We start from the raw sequence: 22,527 nt of genomic DNA, 5'->3' as shown, positions 1-22,527 counted from the left end.
CTGAAGAATGACACAAGCTCACACTTTCAACACAATGGTTTTTTTGAAGACAGCCCCGGAGCTAACAAGGACAACCTGGTCTGTTCTAGAGCCGGCGAAACGTGCACGGGGAGAGAGAGCGTGGTCGGCGTCAAACTTCATGTTTCACACAGAAAGACTTTGTCTCTAAATGAAGAGCTCAGTCGTGCTTTACATGACTTTATTTGGTGAGTAACACACTGAAAGGTGAAACGTGGACAGTGAAGCTTAAGGCAGAGGTCAGATGTCAGCCAGCACACGGCTGTCAATGCCAAACAGGTCCTTACAGAAGAGCTGCCCTGTCTCTTAGCTGCACAAAGTGGACTCTTTCAGGCTCATGTGTCAGCGCCTCACGCTAGACAGCAGAAATACTTCAACATGTAGAGGATGAGCCTTCTGCTGGCTTCCTGGATGGGTTCAGTCAGTGTTCTGGAAAGGCCCGGAGGCGGACCCTTTGGTCGAAGGACAGGCAGGAAGGTGTACAGAGAGAAGACAGAACCCTCTACATTCAGGATGCTGTGGAGGAACCGTTGGCTCCTCCCACACTGAACGCCAGAATGCCGAAAGTCCCGCTTAGACTCCTGCATCAGCTGTCTGCAGTGACGGGGGGGTAAACAACGCTCCACTGTAATCTCATTGACGTTTAGTCGGGACAGAATTGGTGTCTTTAAAAAAAAAGGTTTACGTTTCAACACTGACACACCAGGAATCAACCAAAACACATCTCTAGTTTCTGTGGAATTTCAGTCAACAGAAACTTCAGTCGTGATGGGAGTGGGCGGGAACACGCCTGTGACGTCACAGGGGAACACGCCTGTGACGTCACAGGGGAACACGCCTGTGACGTCACAGGGGAACACGCCTGTGACGTCACAGGGGAACACGCCTGTGACGTCACAGGGGAACACGCCTGTGACGTCACAGGGGAACACGCCTGTGACGTCACAGGGGAACACGCCTGTGACGTCACAGGCTCCCTTCAGTCATCTGATAATGAACGCCAGCAGCCTCACAGCCCCGCTGGGCGTCATCTGCTGCTGCCCGTTCAGCAGGAAGGTGGGTTTCTGTCAAACCCTCAAAATCAAGGTTGATGAGTGGAAGCCAGACACCACTGGACTCCAGGCCCGACGTTTAAACCAACACCTGAGCCCAAATTTGGTTAAAAAAGGGGTTCTGTGCAATTCCTGACAGATGTGATTGAATGTGTAGTAAGTGAGCCTGATGCTCTTCCAGCACTTAGAGAACCCAAACGTCAAACCCCGTCCTCGGGGTTCTGTGATGCCACTGTCTTCCCTCTGTAGGAACCCCCCCCGCCATGGGAGAAAACAAAGCATCAAACTGCTGAGGGCAAAAAAGTGTTCAAAGGCGGTTAGCAGACAGTCTGTCCATGTGATCTGCTGTGAGAAGCACTGAAGGCACATGCAGCTCCTCCTCCTCCTGCGGCTCCTCCTCCTGCAGCTCCTCCTCCTCCTGTAGCTCCTCCTCCTCCTGTAGCTCCTCCTCCTCCTGCAGCTCCTCCTCACTTGTTCTTTGCAGCCAGAGGTTTGCGGCTGATCTTCTTGCTCTTGTCGTTGTTCTTCTTGGGAGGCTCTGGATTGGCTTGCATGTGTCTGCCATAGAGACTGGGGGGGACACACACACACACAAAATGAGAGATTTTTCACACACTCCAGTCACTTCTGTAAATGAATGACATGCATGTGGCATCTGCCTCGCAGACGTCTTCTGTTAGCAATCTATGAGCATGAAGGGAGCTGGACAGCTGCAGGACGACCGGCTCTGTTTCGTGAACTCCACATCATCGTTCCTCGGTTCAGCCAGACTTTACCGGCATTGTTAGAGGCGATGGAGGCGTCACCCTCCTTGTTCTGGAAACCGTCTTAAATGATTCCCTCCTTTCATTCCCGACACTCAGGAACTCGTCAGGAGGTTAAGACACAGGTTTGTGGATGAACTTATGACGAGCGTGTTTTCATCACCGGGGGCGGCTCCAGCTCTGATGGATGGGGGGGGTGGGGGGGGGGGGGGGGTGCATGATCAGCCGGTGTCAGAAAGTGAAACTCACTTTACCACAGATTGGTCTGGTTCCCAACGGTTCCCAACACCCTGTGCTTAGGGAGGACCCTTAAGGGGGACATCACAGATAAACTCTGGGATGTCTTATCGGTGACTTTAAGCTACCCAAAGTTTCCTCAGAAAAAATACACAACACCAAAATTCTCAAGTTTGGTGCCTGAAACCTGAAGCTGTGAGTCTTAACTTTCACAATTAACCGTCTGAACATCCAGAAATGACAGCATTGGTTTGAGTCAAGTTTGAAATGATACAGACAGGGGACTTCTGGGGACACAGGAGAAAGTTTAGGGTATTTCTTTGAAGCAGAGAACAGAAAAAAACTCTTCAATCAGGCCCACACTGATGCACAGTGTAATAGAACGCTGTAGAAAACACAGATGCTCGCCTCTAACAGTGGACTCTCATCCACAGCATTTAAGGTTAATGTCATTTTAACACTTTTACTACAGAAATGTCCTCACCGTATCCAGGCAGGGTTCTGTCTTGGCTCACATTTAACGGAGTCTTTCTGAGTTTGGGAAAACTCGACCTAGATTCCAAGCTCAGACTAACTTTTCCACCTCTGACACATCCAGACACCAGTGTTCTTTAGCTCCTTTGGCGTCTGGTGGCAGACAAGTCATTCTGACGCCAGGCTTACCCTGGAGAAGTTCCAAGTTTCACCTGTGACTGCAGACATCCACTCCCATTGTTGGCTGAATGGATCTAATGTGTCCACACGTGGCTGAGTGGGTGTGGATCCACACAGGGTGACTGTATATTAGTCTGCTAACTGTGTTCTCTCCATAAATACCAGAAGAGGCGAAGGAGGCTTTACATCTTCAACAGAACAAAGAAACTGGAGCTAAAGCTTCAGCGGCTGACTGCACTTTCTTCTCTTTATGTGTGCAGCAGACGCCTGGACCCAGGAGGACATGATCTCCATCCAGCCAGAAACACTTGAAACCCATACACACACGCACACACATGCAAACACACACACGCACACACAACCAGAGCTCATGTCGGGGTTGCTTCTTGTTTTATTGTGTCTTTTTCCAAGTGCTGCAGAGCTTTCAGACTCAGCTACAGATCAACATATTGGTTTTTGGCTACATGAAGTGTTTTAGTGTGAAGGGTGTGTGTGGGCGCGTGTGTGTGTGTGAGTGGGCGTGTGTGTTCACGGGAAGCCCTCTAATGACCTGTTAAGAGCCAATTAAAGCAGACCATGAAAGTGGAGTGGATTCAGATTCTTGATGACATTTTTATGGACTTCTGCTGTTCCTCACGGCTTAATTAACCCCAGCCTGTGTGTGTGTGTGTGTGTGTGTGTGTGTGTTGATACTTGTCTTCTTTGGTGTCTTTAGAGTTTAAAATCTATGTTTATGTGATGAACGTGAAGGAAGAACACTATTGACTGGAGGTGGACCTTCCCCTTATAGCCACATCGTAAGGGCGGCTAAATGACCTCATATAGTTGCTTTTCTCCATTCTTTACACTTTTTTACACACAGATGTGATCAGTAAATCAGTGCAAATAACAAGAAGAGGAAAAAGGAAAAATACAGAAGGAAGTGTGTGGCAAGAACAAAAAAAATCTTTACAAATTTAAAACGTTTTTTTCTTTTCTGGTCTCATCCTTTTTCTTTAAATCAGCAACATTTACTTTGAGAGAAGCCGATTCCTCCTCGGTCTGAGCTTTTTAAATAACTCCTGAATCCCTGACCTTACGGAAGAAACGGAGCACAACAGGAAGGAAAGCTGAGTCTGGCTGTTGTCGTGGTGAACATTTCCACCATAGCTGCATTGCTGATACTGTTTTGTGAAGCACCTTGAATTACTTTGTGTACGAATTGTGCTATACAAATAAACTTGCCTTGCCTTGCCTTGCCTTATGAGCAGCACATTGTGCACACGGGTTAAAAACATGCCAACTGCCTGGGAGTTACTGCGTCTACACTGACAACAGGCTGGACCAGAGTCGGAACTCGGATGCTCTCTCTAAAAAAAGTCGTCTCTACCTCCTGAAGAGGCTCAGGTCATTGACATCTGTCAGACCATGATGAGGATGTTTTACGACTCTGTGGTCTCTAGTGCCTTCTCGTTTGCTGGGATTCATTGGGGCAGCAGACTGAGGGTTGCAGACTTCAGCTGATGCTCTTCCTGCTGGTCTCCTGACCTCTGACCTCCCCTTAGGAGCAGCTAAACAGTCTGAGTTTATTGGGAAATGGCGTATTCTTGTATAACTCTCTTCTACCCTTCCTGAAGGCCAAAGGACTTTCCAATCACAGTCCTATTCACACACCGTCATGAGTGTGTGAATGTATCCACCGGGCCTGGAGCCCACCACACAGGGTACCGCCCAATTCACAGGGTACTGCCCACCTCACAGGGTACCGCCTTCGCAGGGTACCGCCCACTTAACAGGGCACTGCCCACCACACAGGGTACTGCCCACTTCACAGGGTACCGCCCACTTCACTGGGCACTGCCCACCACACAGGGTACCGCCCACTTCACAGGGTACCGCCCACTTCACTGGGCACTGCCCACCACACAGGGTACTGCCCACTTCACAGGGTACCGCCCACTTAACAGGGCACTGCCCACCACACAGGGTACCGCCCACCTCACAGGGTACCGCCCACTTCACTGGGCACTGCCCACCACACAGGGTACCGCCCACCACACAGGGTCCCGCCCACCTCACAGGGTACTGCCCACCCCGCAGGGTAACGCCCACCTCACAGGTTATCATCTTCGCAGGGCACCGTCCACTTCACAGGGTACTGCCCACCCCGCAGGGTACTGCCCGCTTCGCAGAGTACCGCCCACCTCACAGGGTACCACCCGCTTCACAGGGCACTGCCCACCACACAGGGTACCGCCCACTTCACAGGGCACTGCCCACTTCACAGGGCACTGCCCACTTCACAGGGCACTGCCCACCACACAGGGCACTGCCCACCACACAGGGTACCGCCCATTTCACAGGGTACCACCAACTTTACAGGGTACAACCAACTTCACAGGGTACTGCCCACCTCACAGGGCACTGCCTGCTTCACAGGGTACTGCCCACCACACAGGGCACTGCCCACCTCACAGGGTACCGCCCGCTTCACAGGGTAGCGCCTACCTCACAGGATACTGTCCACTTGACAGGGCACTGCCTGCTTCACAGGGTACTGGCCACCACACAGGGTACCGCCCACTTCACAGGGTACCACCCACCACACAGGGTACTGCCCACCTCACAGGGTACCGCCCACTTCACAGGGTACCACCCACCACACAGGGTACTGCCCACCACACAGGGTACCGCCCACTTCACAGGGTACCACCCACCACACAGGGTACCGCCCACTTCACAGGGTACCACCCACCACACAGGGTACCGCCCGCTTCACAGGGTACCGCCTGCTTCATAGGATGTGCTAATGGCAGACAGAGATCAGCAGCTTCTCTGACTGGGAACCGTAGGCGAAGTCAGAGCTGTCAGCAGCTTCCCAGCAGAGGAACAGATAAAGAACAGCTTTTTTACACCTTGTCAGTCACAGGAGTGTGAGGCGGCGCATGATGAAACCTCTGTGGTCACATGACTCCACACTGAAATCACTCCAAAGCAGTTTTCAGCTTTTAGGTCGTCATTTACCCACACGGGAACGGGGGAGGGGCTGGATGATAAAGCTCATGCAGACAGGTGTAAATGAAGCTGTGATGACATTAGCACCTGTCCACAGACCAGCTGCTGCTGTGTGTGTGTGTGTGTGGGGGGGGGGGGGGGGGGGGGGCTTTAGTGCTTGGCATCCTCCTGTCCCTGCAGCTCTCAGGTCATTGGGCCCCCACCAGGCCAGCAAATCAGCTGAACTACATTTCCATCCTCACAATTTTGTGATCCAGTCTCTCAGAACGATGAGTGTCAGCAGCTGATGACGGCCAGGTGTTACACCCCTGTCTAGGGGTTTGTAAGTGGGTGTAACAGAAAGGTAAAAAGGAAAATTAAATTCACCAATGACTCATAAACTCTCTAGGGACCCAGACTGAAATTAAGCTGGGAATTCATTTACAATGAAAAACTCAAAGCTATACAAAAAAACAACCAAACCTGAATTTGAACTGAATGGTAAACTTCTTTGAAAAATAACAAAGGGGATGCTCAACACCATGTTCATCTTCCTGCAGCAGAACTGCCCCAGCACCACAATCACTGGCATCGACTTCTAATTTGAAGGGACGCTCAAAATCAGGAGCAGCCAGGACAGGGCCACTGCAAAGAAGAGCTCTGACAGAGTTAAATGCATTCTGGCATTCAGGTGACCAAACAAAAGGTTTACGGACACTAGTCTGGCTTGTTAAGGGAGCCACAACATCTGCAAAGTTACGGCAGAAACCTCGGTAGTACCCCGCCGTTCCTAAGAAACGTCGGAGTAATTTGTGGATCTGAGGGGCTGGAAAATCGAGGATAGTCTGAACTTTTGCAGTCAGAGGATGAATTTGACCCTGACCTACTTCTTTCCCCAAGTAGGTTACAGTAGCTTTCGGTAAGTTCAAGGTGAGTGAAGCTCTACTTTGCCGCTCAAAAACATTGGTCAAATGTTTTAAATGTTCTTTCCAGGTTTAAGAATGGACAACAATATCATCAAGGTAGACTTCACAGTTCTTTACTCCTGAAAGAACTTTGTTGGAAAGTGGCAGGTGCATTTCTAAGACCAAAAGGCATGACAGTGTACTGCAAAAAATGATCAGGAGTAACGAAAGCAGATATTTCAGATGCACGAGGGAGTCAATGGAACCTGTCAATAGCCTTATAGCAGATCTAATTTGGTAACAAAAGGTGCTGAACCAACTCGGTCCACACTATCTTCCATGCGTGGTAGAGGGTATGACTCAGGTTTTGTGATTTGATTCACCTTTCTGAAATCTGTGCAAAATTGAACGGTTTTGTCAGGTTTGGGGACAAGCAGACAGAGAACTCCAGGAACTGGAACTAGGTATAGCCAATCTGTTTTCCAACAGGTATTTAACTTCCTGTTGAAGCTGTGAACGTTTGGTGGGGTTAACACGATAGGCATGTTGTTTGATCGGAAAATGTTCACCAACATCAATGTCATGGGATATTGCAGAAGTACGGGAGGGAATATCTGAAAAAAAGAGAGATGTGGTTATGGATTAGTCTGGAAATGTCCTCCTGTGCAGACTTACTTAGGTGACCTAGGTAAGATGCTAAATCATCCAGTATTCCTGAATTTTGAAGTCGAGAACATGACGGGACCTGTCGAAGACCGTCACTCTCTGGACTGTACTGAGATGGGGAACCTGTTGTGGACAGAGAAACAACAACTCCCACAGTACGGTCAAAATTAGGCTTCAGCATGTTAATGTGGCACACTCTGGATTTCCTGCGTCTGTCTGGAATGCTCACAACTTAATCAGTTTCACTGAGTTTTTCTTGGATCATGTAAGGTCCACTAAATTTTGCCTGGAGAACTGAACCAGGAAAATGGAGAAAAGTGAGAACTTTATCTCCAATGTCAAAATGTCTTTGCACAACTTTCTGGTCAAATGTTCTTTTCATTTTTTTCTGTGACACAGACAGATTGCTGCGAGCCACTTCACAAGCTCGATGCAACTTTTCCCTGAAAGAACTAACATAATCTAACACATTTTGTTTAGCATCACAAGAATTAGACAGAATTTTGTCTTTCAAACGTTTCAAAGGGCCACGAACAGTGTGACCAAACACGAGCTCTGCTGAGCTGAATCCAGTGGATTCCTGAACACTCTCTCGGGTGGCTAACATCAAAAATGGCAGACCTTCATCCCACTCTCTACCAGAGTCTAAGCAGAATTTCTTCAACATAGATTTCGACGTTTGGTGGAATCTTTCCAGTGCGCCTTGTGACTATGGATGATACGCACTTGACGACCCATGTTTAATGGAAAGTGATTTAATAACCTGTTCAAAGAGCTTTGCAGTGAAAATTGACCCTTGATCAGACTGTATGGATTGTGGAAAACCAAATGTGGAGAAGAAGTTAACCAGAGCTTTAATTATAGCTTTGGTTCTTAGTGTGCTCAAGGGAATTGCTTCTGGGTAGCTCGTTGCAGCACACATCAGGGTCAGAAGGTACTGATGCCCTGATTTGGTTTTAGGTAGTGGACCCACACAGTCTAGGATGAGATGTTCAAACGTTTCACCTATTGCAGGAATTGGATGCATAGGTGCAGGTGGAATTACCTGGTTTGGTTTTCCACTCATCTGACAAATGTGACATGAACGACAATATTTGGTCACATCAGATTTCAAGCCTGGACAAAAAAAATGACGCAAAATGAGATGGTATGTTTTCTTTAACCCCAAATGACCCGATGGTCCATCATGGGCTAGGCTGAGAATCTGGCAACGATACTTCTCCGGTACAACGATTTGCTGAACAACATTCCATCCCAAATTACCAAGAGCGGGAGGAAACCAATTACGAACCAAAAGTCCATCTTTGAAAGCATAAGCTGATTTCTCTTTATTTGAATTAGCAGCAGACAAACATTTGGCAAGAGATGGATCAGCTTGCTGGACATGAACAAATTCATTTTTGTCAACATCAAAAGAAAGTGTCGCTTCATTAAATGGCAGGTTAGGCATTACATTTGACTCAGGTTCAGCTTTAGCATGTTTAGAAACATCTGGATTACAGAGAAATGAATCAGACAAATCCACAACATCACTCATTTTTTTCGTTTGCGCACGAGTAACAGCACAAGCAGGAAACAGAAAAGGTTCGCTGGCAGCAACTTCCGAGTCATTGGATTTTCCATAACTTCTGGGGCAGGAAAAACTTTTTCCCCAGCCAGCTCATTTCCTAAGATCATGGCGACCCCACACACAGGTAACTGAGCACGGAGCACGACTTTTGCCGGCCCAGAAAAAAGTGGCGAATATAAAAACACGTTATGCGTCGGAGCCCGAATGACATTCATGTTCACGCCCCACACAAATGTGTCAAACCCACAGGAAGAATCAGGAGAAAATGGCAAAACACTGTCAAGGAGAAGGGACTGACTTGCGCCGGTCTCGCGCAGAATTAAAATCGGCACCTGCTCTTCCTCCTTCCCCGTCAGGGAGACAGAACCTTTAAAGATGAAGGGGCGAAAACTTTCTTCCGCCTCCTCGCAGGGCTGATCAGTGACAACAGGAGATTTTACAGGACCAGATCGAACAAAACCGACCCCTTTGGGCTTTTTGGGACTTTGATTGTTCTCTTTTGACAGGAGCACGGGACAGTTAGAGATGACGTGTCCGTAACACCAGGATTACCAAGAACAGTCCACACCCTCCGTCTCCTGCACTCCATCAGCATCCCGTCCTCCATAGTTTTACCAAGGCCCTATTTCAGACGGATTTACATGTAAATCAGGGAGTTTTGCTGCAGTCAGATGCTCTTTCTGCTCCTCCTCTCTCACTCTCAGGTCTTCTCTGTCCCGCCCACTGACCACCTGTGCTTAGGGGTGCAGCGGATCATGTCTGATTCCTGATCCTTGTGGATCACTGGTCACGCTTTAGCGTACTGCAGATTGCACCCCTAACCCCTGTGGGCAGTGGGTGCAGCATTTAAAACAGTTGTGTGGTGTTGAATGCGATCTGCCATCAAATTCCCCGTCCTCGCTTTAGCACGTGTCAAAGTTGCTGCTTGTCCAGACATGTTTTAACAAACCTGAAGCTCCCGCCGCGTGTGGGAGGAGCTACCATCAAAAGTTCTTCCTGACCTCATCATGGAGGACGGAGAGGATGATGGAGGAGCAGTGCACGTGTCCATGTCTGGGTTCATGACATCATCCAGGCGTCCTCAGGTGCGTCTAAATCACATATGTCAAACTCAAGGCCCGGGGGCCAAATGTGGCCCTCCATGACATTTTATGTGGCCCCCAAGAGCATAAAAGTGATTTCTTAAAATAAAAAATAAAAATTGGTGTGTATTTAATCATATCTAGGGGGAATCTGCCTTGAAATATCGGATTGCGCAACTATACATTAGGACTTAAAGACTGTCCATATAATCTAACCTGACAGAATCTAATTTAAGAGGATTTATGCTAAAGTAACAAGCAAACATGTTTTCTATGCAACTGTAATTGTCACATTAAAAAGTTATAATAAATAAATAATGAGTTCTTTAACATTAAGGAGTAGTTACATTTATTTTTCTTTTTTTTAGTTACATGTATAAGTTATATCTGGCCCTTTGAGGACAGCCACTATGCTGATGTGGCCCTCGGTGGAAATGAGTTTGACACCCCTGGTCTAAATGAATGCCACTTTCCGCCCTACGTACATCCGTCTCTCTGTGAGCCAGTTTGAGGACTTGCTGTCCCGCTCTGTGGCAGGAGACAGACTTGTTGCAGCAGGACGCAGTAAAGAGGCTGACATCCCCTGATTGTCTTCCTTTTTTCAAAAAAAGCAACAAACCAACTGGTTCTTTTCGAAAATGCACCAAAGTGCTCTTTGTTTAAATGGGAATATCTTGAGTTCCCAGATGTCATTAATGTTTGTTGTTATAAACAGGCCTCATTTTGTGTTTGTATGTTTAGAAGTACTATATATTACATAAATGTTTTGAAACTAATTGTAGGCTGTTATTTTGTTCTGTTGCTTTTTCCCATTTACTGATCCGAAAAATGATCCAAACTGGACTCTAAAAGTGTGACACCATGCGGACCGGGAGTTTTCTTTCCCCTTTAGTAAAACCGTTTCTGCCTTCTCACTCTGAAAGTGGATTTGATGAGCTGCTCTTTGGATTTGATGGACCGTCTGATCCTCAGTGGATGTTGAAAACGTATATGGATGATTGATAATCGGTTTTCTGACGATCAGGACTGGAGGATTTCTGCTGTGCCCTTGCAGTGAGAGGTGGGTTGGTGGAGCTTTGTGGTTCAGACTGAGACTCAGACGTAGCTGGACCAAAAGCTCCATCCGGCCTTCTGTGCCCGATAAACAAAATGCTTGTGGTCTTGAGCTACAACTTGAAGGGACAAAGTGAATCAAATTGCTCAGGGTTTTTGGGCTCCACCGCCTCCATCCCCACCGCCGTACAGTGACAGAAGTTGGCAGTGGCCCTGAACGCAGCAGCAGATCAACACCTGCCATCTACCTACTACCAGGGTCACCTATTGTCAGAAACCTCTTTCCATGAAAATGTCCAGAGGTTATGGAGTAAAGGAGGGCCGGGTCCACAGCCCAGATAAAATACGGCGTTGTGTCAGGAAGGACATCCGGCGTAAAAATCACCTGAAGGAAACTGTGCGAGCTGATTCGGCAGACCCGTAAGGGAGGTCCTGAAAGGTGAACAACATCCCTTAAATCTTAAGGGATGTTGGTACCAGTCAGAGCCAAGATCCAAAAACTTTATTCACATCAACAACTGATCTGAAGGAGAAAGCCAGTATGGATGGTTTTCTGTCACTTAGCAGGCAAACCTACTGAAGTAGAGAAGAACAGTCCAGGTTCTGCTGAAGGCCCTGAGCTTCAGGACACTCAGAGACGGAGTGAAAAGTTTGACAGACACAACATCTGAAATGGTCTTAGAGTTCGTCCTGTGCTCCACTTTGAGAGTCTGGGCCTTCCTAAAGGTGGAGTGTGAACAGAGGGGGGGTGTCTGTACTTACTACTTGTACGTCTCTGAGCGAACGTATTCAAAGACGTGCGAGACGCCGAGCTGGAACTGGTCTGCGATGGGAGTGACCCATGGATTGTTCTCGGCCTTGAAAACCTGTTTAGGACCAGTCAGATCCAGATTCCCTGCAGACACAAGAAGGACACTGAAGTGACGCGCCCTGATCTTCACATAGACGGGTGAAGTGCCGATTGGTCATTTTCTGCACGTCCTGCTCAGTCCCAGATAAACATCTGGCTTTGCAGTCCAGCATGTTCCTCAGCTACCGACTCATCCACCGCCCACCCCCAAAGATGAGTTTTACAGCTGAAAACGTCAAAAGGCCACCGTCTGACTTGCATGCCTAAATCTCAGGTCTGGATTAAAGTTGGAGTACTTTCAAAAGGTCAAGTTTGATGACGGGGAGTGGGGGCCGGATTGTCCTGGACGGCTGAATCAGTCCCGTCTGATGTGCCTGAGCCCTGAAATCTGAGCCTCTGAAGCTTCAACTCCACTGGGCTCCCTGCTAATTCTTCATTTTTAGTCCAGTAAACCTGATTTCCATATATGCCTATTTTTAAAGGTTTTGACGACCTTTTCTTAGCAGTTAAGGCCCGTACACACCGGAACGAATTTCGCGCGCGATTTTCGCCGACGTTTAACGCCTCGTGACTAAACAAAGGGCACCAATGTGAGTGTGCACACCGACGCGAAAAAACGCCACGCGTCAAAGCGTCACTTTTTAAAAAACGCCTCGGGTTCGTTTTTTTGGTTTGACGCGCGGCGTCAAAATCTATTCGACCATTGAGAATGGCGCTTTTGCACACGTATCTGGAGCTTCTGAAGTTACAGTAAAACACAACTTGGGGGGGCTCAAACACAAAACTGCCTTGCTGAGCACACATACCAGCGAAGAAGATAGACGCCAGGTCTACACTGCCGCGAAGAAATAATGACGGACATTCTAAAAGATCCCCGAAAACGCTCATGATACATTTTCAGCTCTTGTACCAGTCGATAAAACTCCCCATGTTCTTCTCTTCTCGTAATTATGGGATGTACCCAAAATCGGCGTCTTTTCCGGCGTCTTTCATCATTCAACTGAACAATAATTTCTTCATCATTGGAACTGGAGCTACTGGTGCTTGAAATATTCATGTTTTCTTTGTTTGATTCTGACAAGCGCGTAAATACTTGCTCTCTTCTTCTGAGTGAAAATCGACTTTAAGAAGCGTAAAGTTGCGCAGCGCCACCGTGTGTACAGGAGTATTTCTGTTTTACATTAAGCGCCATCTAATGTCAGGGAATGAAATTGCATGGTCACTCGGCTCATTGTCAGCGAAAATCGCCTGGGTGTGAACACAAAAAACGTGGCGAAAAACGTGGCGAAAAACGCCTGGCGAATATTCGTCCCGGTGTGTACGGGCCTTTAGATGTGACGGTGTTATGCTGGAAATGAACCTTTTTTTTTCAAGTATTCTAGGACATGAACCTGTTTTCTTGGATGTGGTGCTGACTGCTGCTTGCACTGTTTTCAACTGGAGCTTTGTTTTAATCACTTACTGCCTCCCCGGGGGGCAGTAAACCTGTGGACTGTTAGCCAGCGGGCAGCAACGTTTTCATTGAGAGGTTCAGTTCATCCTCATGGTGTGGTCTGTCATCGTCATAATAGTGTTAGCACTGCTTAGTCCACCAAACTGTGAGCCTAACGGTGGGGTGGGGTACATACCCAGCTCTGGAGGCAGGACGGTCAGCCTGTTGCCCTGAATGTGGAGCTCTTTGAGCTGAGCCAGCTCGCCGATCTCTTTGGGCAGGGAGATCAGATCGTTATCCCGAAGACTCAGCTGGAAATAAAGAGACAAACGCTCAGTTCCAAACGCACAACACACATGATCAGAACCCTGCATGTCCGACAGGAAACCCTGCTGCTGCGGGCACAGCTCAGGCAGGAGCAGCTCAGGGCTGGGGGGGGCCGCGGGGCCACAGGGCAGCGGGGCCACAGGGCCGTGGGGCCACAGGGCCGCGCCTCTAGACTCAACAGTAAGGATAAGACAGTTCTTTAGGGAGCTTTTCTTTGTACACTGAGGTTTTCTACATCCTGTACAAAACTGGACATTTTTGCCTTTTTCTTGTCAATTCTCAGGATTTTCTCATTTAACCTGAGTGTCTCCGTAAAAGTGACAGTGTCTACTGTTCTCACCTGTTCTCCCCTGTTCCTTGGGGTCCCTGTCCTTTAACCTGACCTGATTTATCTCACACCGTCAGATGTAGAGCCTGGAAGTGGAGAAGTGCCTTGCCCAAGGACACAGTCTGGCCTGGAATTGGACCTGATCTGTGCCTCGGGGAGCTGAAGTCTATTGACCTGAAAGAGCCTAAAGCATCTCCTTCTCCAGCAGAATGCAGACTATGAAGAGACACGCAGGTGAGGGGGGGGTGGGAGAGGGGGTGCGCCCTGAGACCGGGGAAAGTGGGATCAAATGAACAACAGAGTCCCAACCCGACCCCTCCCACCTTAACTCAGTGCAGCAGAGACAGCAGCTCGCTGCATCCTTGTGTGGTGACACTAACCCCACTCTTTCTTCAGGACTACAGAGACGCTGGACAATAACAGCATCCAGACCGTTAAATGGGGGGAGGACTTACTATTTGCAGCTTGGTCAGCTTTCCGATGTCCGCAGGAAGAACCTCAAAGTCATTGTCGCTTAGATAAAGGGCACGCAGGGTGGCTACAAAAGAAAGATGTCTGTTAGTCTGCAGCAGTGTGGAGCTCGACCTCTGAGGAGACGCTTCAGGAACGACAACAAACAAAGTAAAGGAGAGAGGACGTTTGGGGGGGGGGGGGGGCATACACCTGCTGGTTACCTGTCCCACCTGTGAGAGAAGCAGCAGGGACAAATGGGACACAGGAACTTGGGATCGGTCGTCCCGCCATACACCGTGGTGTCAAAACCCCCCAGAGCCACATCAGCACGTCATTTCCACGCTTTCAGAGGAAGCTCTCTGCTCAGAGGCTCCGCCCATGGACCGGCCGTCCTCTGCCTGCTTGATTTGGTTTGATTGTTTTTGCACGACTGTCAACACGGACTAATGCAGAGGTCCTCTGAGAGGTTCCACACACTTCTACTGTGCAGGAGGTTCTAAGAAGATCCACAACATGGAAGAACCGTAGGTCTGTCATTTAACACTCACAAAGAACAGTAAACTCCCACAATGCCATTCAACTGTCAACAGTGACGCTGATCCACATCCTGACTGACTGGTCCACATCCAGCAGTCCAGGGAGGGCTGGAAATGGCCTCTTCAGGACCCGGGTTGGCCCAGTCCTGCTGTAGTCCCTCACAGACGGAGAAGCCTGATGCTTCCAGAACTTTTTCCATGAACCGGCTCAAGGAAATCCAAACAATGATGAGCTGTGTGGGTGTGGGTTCAATTCTGAGGTTTGAACACGAGCAGAGCTAAATGATTCATCTTCATCAAAAGCTGTCAGTCCTCTGATGGATCCAGCTGGTCTTCAGCTTTCAGCATCCGTGTTTGGTTGGACTCCTCCGTCTCATGCAGGTCCTCCCTGATGCTCTGCAGAGCAGCGTCTGGTCTGTGGTCCACTGGACCCTCTTTTCTACTCTGTTCACTACCAAAGCAATGATCTGAGCTGCTCACGTCCCTCATGACAGCATCCGCTCCTTCCTAAAGAAGGGAATCAACTCTTCACCAAACTTCAGTGCAGTTTTCTGCTGAAAGGGATTCCAAGTTCCAGAAACGTGAATCCCACAGCAACATGGAGAATGAGAACAATGAGTGACAAAGGCTAAATACTAAACCACTGTTTGGTTAGGAAAAGCTAAAGGTCAGTGAGTGAGTCAGCTGTGAGGGGGGGGGGGGGGGGGGGGTCGTGTTGAACTCACTCAGGTAGAAGAAGTTTCCTGGCAGAGAGCCTTGGTTCAGGTTGTTGTACGTCAGGTCAAGAACTTCCAGAGCAGGAAGGGAACCGAATCCTCTTGGCAAACCGCTCAGACGGTTCATGCTGGATCACAAAGACAGAGTAAAGCAATGTCCTGGATGTCCTGGGCATGAACACGGCATGAACACGGCATGAACACGGCATGAACACGGCATGAACACGGCATGAACACGGAAACATACCCCAGGTTCAGGTGCTTGAGCTTCTGTAGACTGCTGATCTGAGTGGGCAGTTCTTCAATCTGGTTGTTGAACATGTTCAGAACCTCCAGGTTCTTCAGCTCAGAGATGTTAGCAGGAACAGCTGGAGGAGACATGGAGGAGCACAGACACCAGGACACACCCTCACTAAAGCAGCTCACATGTTCAAATCCATCCGCATGCATTACCGCCTTCACGCGTGAGCCAGCCACTGCCGTCAAGACTGAGACCTGACGGACAGATTTGGTTACCTGTGATCTTGTTGTGACTCAGGACCAGCTGGGTGATGTGAGACAGCGTGACTGAAAAGACAAGAAGACTTCATGTTAGTGTTTCTGCATCTGAGGACGGATGGAGGAGAACTGTTCTTCAGTGTTTGTCCACCATACTGGTTCCAACAATAACTCAAACCATCTGAGCCGGATCAGCCCAGCAGCACTACTCTGTGTGGCCAACAGGCAACAGGGAGGCTGGTAGAGACGCCAGTTCAAAGTCTAGAAAGTCCCCATCCTGGTCCTCAGGGCACAGAGTCCTTCATGTGATCCATGTTAGCCTGCTAAACCGCACCTGATTCAGCCAACAGAGGAAGGACTCCAGAACCACTACATCCAGTCCAAAACCACTACAACCAGTCCAGAACCACTACAACCAGTCCAGAACCACTACAACCAGTCCAGAACCACTACATTCAGTCCAGAACCACTACATCCAGTCCAAAACCACTACAACCAGTCCAGAACCACTACAACCAGTCCAGAACCACTACATTCAGTCCAGAATTACTACAACCAGTCCAGAACCACTACATCCAGTCCAGAACCTCTACATTTAGTCCAGAACCACTACATCCAGAACCACTACATCCAGTCCAGAACCACTACAACCAGTCCAGAACCACTACATTCAGTCCAGAACCACTACATCCAGTCCAAAACCACTACAACCAGTCCAGAACCACTACAACCAGTCCAGAACCACTACATTCAGTCCAGAACCACTACAACCAGTCCAGAACCACTACATCCAGTCCAGAACCTCTACATTTAGTCCAGAACCACTACATCCAGAACCACTACATCCAGTCCAGAACCACTACAACCAGTCCAGAACCACTACAACCAGAACCACTACATCCAGTCCAGAACCACTACAACCAGTCCAGAACCACTACAACCAGTCCAAAACCACTAAATTTAGTCCAGAACTACTATATCCAGTCCAGAACCACTACAACCAGTCCAAAACCACTACAACCAGTCCAAAACCACTAAATTTAGTCCAGAACTACTATATCCAGTCCAGAACCACTACAACCAGTCTAAAACCACTAAATCCAGTCCAGAACCACTACAACCAGTCCAGAACCACTACAACCAGTCCAAAACCACTAAATCCAGTCCAAAACCACTAAATTTAGTCCAGAACTACTATATCCAGTCCAGAACCACTACAACCAGTCTAAAACCACTAAATCCAGTCCAGAACCACTACATCCAGTCCAGAACCACTAAAACCAGCCCAGAACCACTACAACCAGTCCAAAACCACTAAATCCAGTCAAGAACCACTACATCCAGTCCATAACCACTACAACCAGTCCAAAACCACTACATCCAGTCCAAAACCACTACAACCAGTCCAGAACCACTACAACCAGTCCAGAACCACTACATTCAGTCCAGAACCACTACATTCAGTCCAGAACCACTACATCCAGTCCAAAACCACTACAACCAGTCCAAAACCACTACATCCAGTCCAGAACCACTACAACCAGTCCAAAACCACTACATCCAGTCCAGAACCACTACAACCAGTCCAGAACCACTACAACCAGTCCAAAACCACTACATTCAGTCCAGAACCACTACAACCAGTCCAGAACCACTACAACCAGTCCAAAACCACTAAATCCAGTCCAGAACCACTAAATCCAGTCCAGAACCACTACATCCAGTCCAGAGCCACTACAACCAGTCCAGAACCACTAAATCCAGTCCAGAACCACTACATCCAGTCCAGAACCACTACATCCAGTCCAGAACCACTACATGCAGTCCAGAACCACTACATTCAGTCCAGAACCACTACATCCAGTCCAAAACCACTACAAACAGTCCAAAACCACTACATCCAGTCCAAAACCACTACATCCAGTCCAAAACCACTACATCCAGTCCAGAACCACTACAACCAGTCCAGAACCACTACAACCAGTCCAAAACCACTACATTCAGTCCAGAACCACTACAACCAGTCCAGAACCACTACAACCAGTCCAAAACCACTACATCCAGTCCAAAACCACTACATCCAGTCCAGAACCACTACAAGCAGTCCAAAACCACTACATTCAGTCCAGAACCACTACAACCAGTCCAGAACCACTACAACCAGTCCAAAACCACTAAAGCCAGTCCAGAACCACTAAATCCAGTCCAGAACCACTACATCCAGTCCAGAGCCACTACAACCAGTCCAGAACCACTAAATCCAGTCCAGAACCACTACATCCAGTCCAAAACCACTACAACCAGTCCAAAACCACTACATCCAGTCCAAAACCACTAAATCCAGTCCAGAACCCCTACATCCAGTCCAAAACCACTACAACCAGTCCAGAACCACTACATCCAGTCCAAAACCACTACAACCAGTCCAAAACCACTACATCCAGTCCAAAACCACTAAATCCAGTCCAGAACCCCTACATCCAGTCCAAAACCACTACAACCAGTCCAGAACCACTACAACCAGTCCAAAACCACTAAATCCAGTCAAGAACCACTACATCCAGTCCAGAACCTCTACATTCAGTCCAGAACCACTACATCCAGAACCACTACATCCAGTCCAGAACCACTACATTCAGTCCAGAACCACTACATCCAGAACCACTACATCCAGAACCACTACATCCAGTCCAGAATCACTACAACCAGTCCAGAACCACTAAAACCAGTCCAAAACCACTACATCCAGTCCAGAACCACTACAACCAGTCCAAAACCACTAAATCCAGTCCAGAACCACTACATCCAGTCCAGAACCACTACATCCAGTCCAGAACCTCTACATTCAGTCCAGAACCACTACATCCAGAACCACTACATCCAGTCCAGAATCACTACAACCAGTCCAGAACCACTAAAACCAGTCCAAAACCACTACATCCAGTCCAGAACCACTACATCCAGTCCAGAACCACTACAACCAGTCCAGAACCACTACATCCAGTCCAGAACCTCTACATTTAGTCCAGAACCACTACATCCAGAACCACTACATCCAGTCCAGAACCACTACAACCAGTCCAGAACCACTACAACCAGTCCAAAACCACTAAATCCAGTCCAAAACCACTAAATTTAGTCCAGAACTACTATATCCAGTCCAGAACCACTACAACCAGTCTAAAACCACTAAATCCAGTCCAGAACCACTACATCCAGTCCAGAACCACTAAAACCAGTCCAGAACCACTACAACCAGTCCAAAACCACTAAATCCAGTCAAAAACCACTACATCCAGTCCATAACCACTACAACCAGTCCAAAACCACTAAATCCAGTCCAGAACCACTACAACCAGTCCAGAACCACTACAACCAGTCCAGAATCACTACAACCAGTCCAGAACCACTAAAACCAGTCCAAAACCACTACATCCAGTCCAGAACCACTACATCCAGTCCAGAACCACTACAACCAGTCCAGAACCACTACATCCAGTCCAGAACCTCTAAATTTAGTCCAGAACCACTACATCCAGAACCACTACATCCAGTCCAGAACCACTACAACCAGTCCAAATGCACTGAATCCAGTCCAGAACCAGTACATTCAGTCCAGAACCACTACAACCAGTCCAGAACCACTACATCCAGTCCAAAACCACTAAAGCCAGTCCAGAACGTCTGCATCCGGTCCAGATTCTCTGCATCCAGGCTAAGACCACTGCATCCAGTCCAGAACCTTTGCATCCAGTCCAGAACCTCTGCATCCAGTTCAGAACCTCTGAATCCAGTCTAAGAACTCTACACCCGGTCCAGAACCTCTGCATCCAGTCCAGAACCTCTGCATTCAGTCCAGAACCACTACATCCAGAACCATTACATCCAGTCCAGAACCACTACAACCAGTCCAGAACCTTTGCATCCAGTCTAAGAGCTCTACATCCAGTCCAGAACTTCTGCATCCGGTCCAGAACCTCTGCATCCGGTCCAGTACCTCTGCATCCAGTCCAGAACCTCTGCATCCAGTTCAGTACCTCTGCATCCAGTTTAAGACCTCTGCATCCAGTCCAGAACCTCTGCATCCAGTTCAGAACCTTTGCATCCAGTCTAAGAACTCTACATCCAGTCCAGAACCTCTGCATCCGGTCCAGAACCTCTGCATCCGGTCCAGAACCTCTGCATGCAGTCTAAAACTTCTGCATCCAGTCCAGAATCTCTGCATCCAGTCCAGTACCGCTGCATCCAGTCCAGTACCCCTGCATCTAGTCCAGAACCTCTGCATCTAGTCCAGAACCTCTGCATCCAGTTCAGAACCTCTGCATCCAGTTCAGAACCTCTGCATCCAGTCCAGAACCTCTGCATCCAGTCCAGTTCCTTTGCATCTAGTCCAGAACCTCTGCATCAAGTCTGAAACTTCTGCATCCAGTCCAGAACCACTACATCCAGTCCAAAAACGTCCCTGCAGTTCTACAATTGTATCCAACTTGAAAAGCTCTAGACGTCCCTGACGTCACTGTGACGCACACAGCTGGCTGCTCTCCCTGTTCCAGATGTGCAGCGGAGCCTTAAGTTCCTGTTTCTTATCAGGTAAGGATGCAGGGCCGCACGCGCACGCACGCTCCTGATGCAAACCCATCCTATGAGTGGCAGTTTAAAACTCCTGCAGCCCCGCAGAGGAGCCCCCGCAGGAGGAGCAGAGGAACCCCGCAGCAGCCCATGATGCGGGGAGACTTTCTCACATGGAGCTCTGAACGGGTCCTGTGTTTGCAGGTACCCCCCACCCCCACAACAAATCCTGCTTCCAGTTTTCTCTCTTTCCGGGACTCTGCTGGGCCGATGGACCCCACGTCCGCGGCCACGCCCCAGACCCCGTATGAGCACGAGCGTCTTACACAGTCCCGGGACGTCCAGCATGTTGGAGATGCCCCGGTCGGACATGTCCACCTCGGGGAGACTCTTGTCTCGACTCTCGTCCACGATCTTCCTCAGGGACTTGGACATCTTTCTGAAACGACACGGACACGGCGTCAGCTTGGTGCTTCCGGTCCACCGCGAGCGCGGCTCTGACCGTCCGCGCCTGCGCACCGCCTCAGGAAAAAGAGTCCGTGGAGGCTTACCGTTCTTCTGTGGAGCAGGGTTTCAGGATTTTAGGGATTTTTCTTCAGGATAAAAACTTCCCTTCCAACTCACAGCGAACCGGAAGTTGTACTGACACCCTACGCTCCATAAAAGGAAACTTCCTGTTTCTGCAGCGGGCGGGTCCGAGCTAACTCCACGGATCACCAGCACGATTCCTGAGCCTTTCTTTAAAAGTTTTCATTATATATTCGTCTTTTTACACCAATGATCGATATTGAAGCGGCAGCCATTAATAGTTTGATCTCGTCTGAAGGCAGAACCGGGACATCCTTCCCGAGGGGAAAGATCCTCATCTATCCCACAATGCTTCGCGGTCGCAAATTATATTTTTCCATAGAGGCTAAATACATGTTAAGATCTGTTTCTTTAAAAAACAAAGTTTAGTTAGAGGATTTTATTGTGTATTTAATATTTTTTTAGGCGGCTGCAATGGAAAACTTAATGACTGTAAATGTGACCGTATGTTTACAGTCAATGGGAAAGCATTACTTGGTTGATTGCAGTTCTCTGTCAGGTCATCCAAGATCATGTAGAGAGCATAAACCACTGTGTCCAGGATTTGGCTAGTCTAGTTTATTTTATCTTAGTAAGTAGCTATTGTTCATTTTTTATGACTGATTCTGTGTTTTCGTACAATTATTTATTTGAAGCCCATTGAGATGACTATGTTGTGATATTGGGCTAAATAACTACTTGAATGTGTAAGTCCTTGAATTGAATATAGCCAAGAATAAATGTGAAAACAGAGACAATAAAAACATCGGTCGCTGAGTTGCCTTTCTGTCCAGACGTTTCCACAGATGGTCTGACCGACCCACCACCCATTGGTTGCACAGGATATCCTTTTAAGTCCAGACCCAACACGATGCACATCTACAACCTGTGATTTATACACAAACCAATTGAGCAGATTCTATCTGAAATTATCAACGCTTTCCAAAAAATGTGAAAATCACGAAAAAGTATATTCTCAAAAAAAAATGTACACATTAAAACGCTACTACAATAAATTTTGTTTCAAACATCAGAACGCATTACTAGTTTCTTTTGTTCCTTTTTTTTTGCAGATGAAAAGGATTCAGTGAAGAAAAATTATTGATTTGTAGAAGTGGTTTCTGATTTGTGTAAATTCAATAAAAGCTAAAATACAGTGTATTTTTCATAGAACGCAAATATAACATTGAGCAAAATGACACAAACGTCCTAAAACTGGTATTTTCTAAAAATAATAAACATGAATCCACCGTGTCTGCAGCTTTTTTATCAGTGTG

General features: G+C 48.0%; 1 protein-coding gene across 1 annotated transcript; it reads right to left on the bottom strand.

Annotated features, from left to right (window-relative positions):
• Positions 1 to 182: 182 nt before the first annotated feature.
• On the bottom strand, positions 183 to 21,903 carry rsu1 (Ras suppressor protein 1). The gene is made up of 9 exons (XM_023950417.1): positions 21,235 to 21,903; positions 21,010 to 21,122; positions 16,133 to 16,183; positions 15,864 to 15,984; positions 15,626 to 15,744; positions 14,367 to 14,449; positions 13,453 to 13,567; positions 11,737 to 11,869; positions 183 to 1,640 (listed from the first exon to the last, which is right to left on the bottom strand). The coding sequence occupies exons 2-9, from the start codon at positions 21,116 to 21,118 to the stop codon at positions 1,538 to 1,540; spliced, it is 834 nt and encodes a 277-aa protein (XP_023806185.1). The 5' UTR covers positions 21,119 to 21,122; positions 21,235 to 21,903; the 3' UTR covers positions 183 to 1,537.
• Between the last annotated feature and the right edge of the window lie 624 nt (positions 21,904 to 22,527).

The sequence above is a fragment of the Oryzias latipes genome, chromosome 20, assembly GCF_002234675.1.
Source record: "Oryzias latipes chromosome 20, ASM223467v1".
NCBI classification, from domain to species: Eukaryota; Metazoa; Chordata; class Actinopteri; order Beloniformes; family Adrianichthyidae; genus Oryzias; species Oryzias latipes.
The sequence above is the reverse complement of the archived record's forward strand: the minus strand, read 5'-3'. Positions and strand labels throughout refer to the sequence as shown.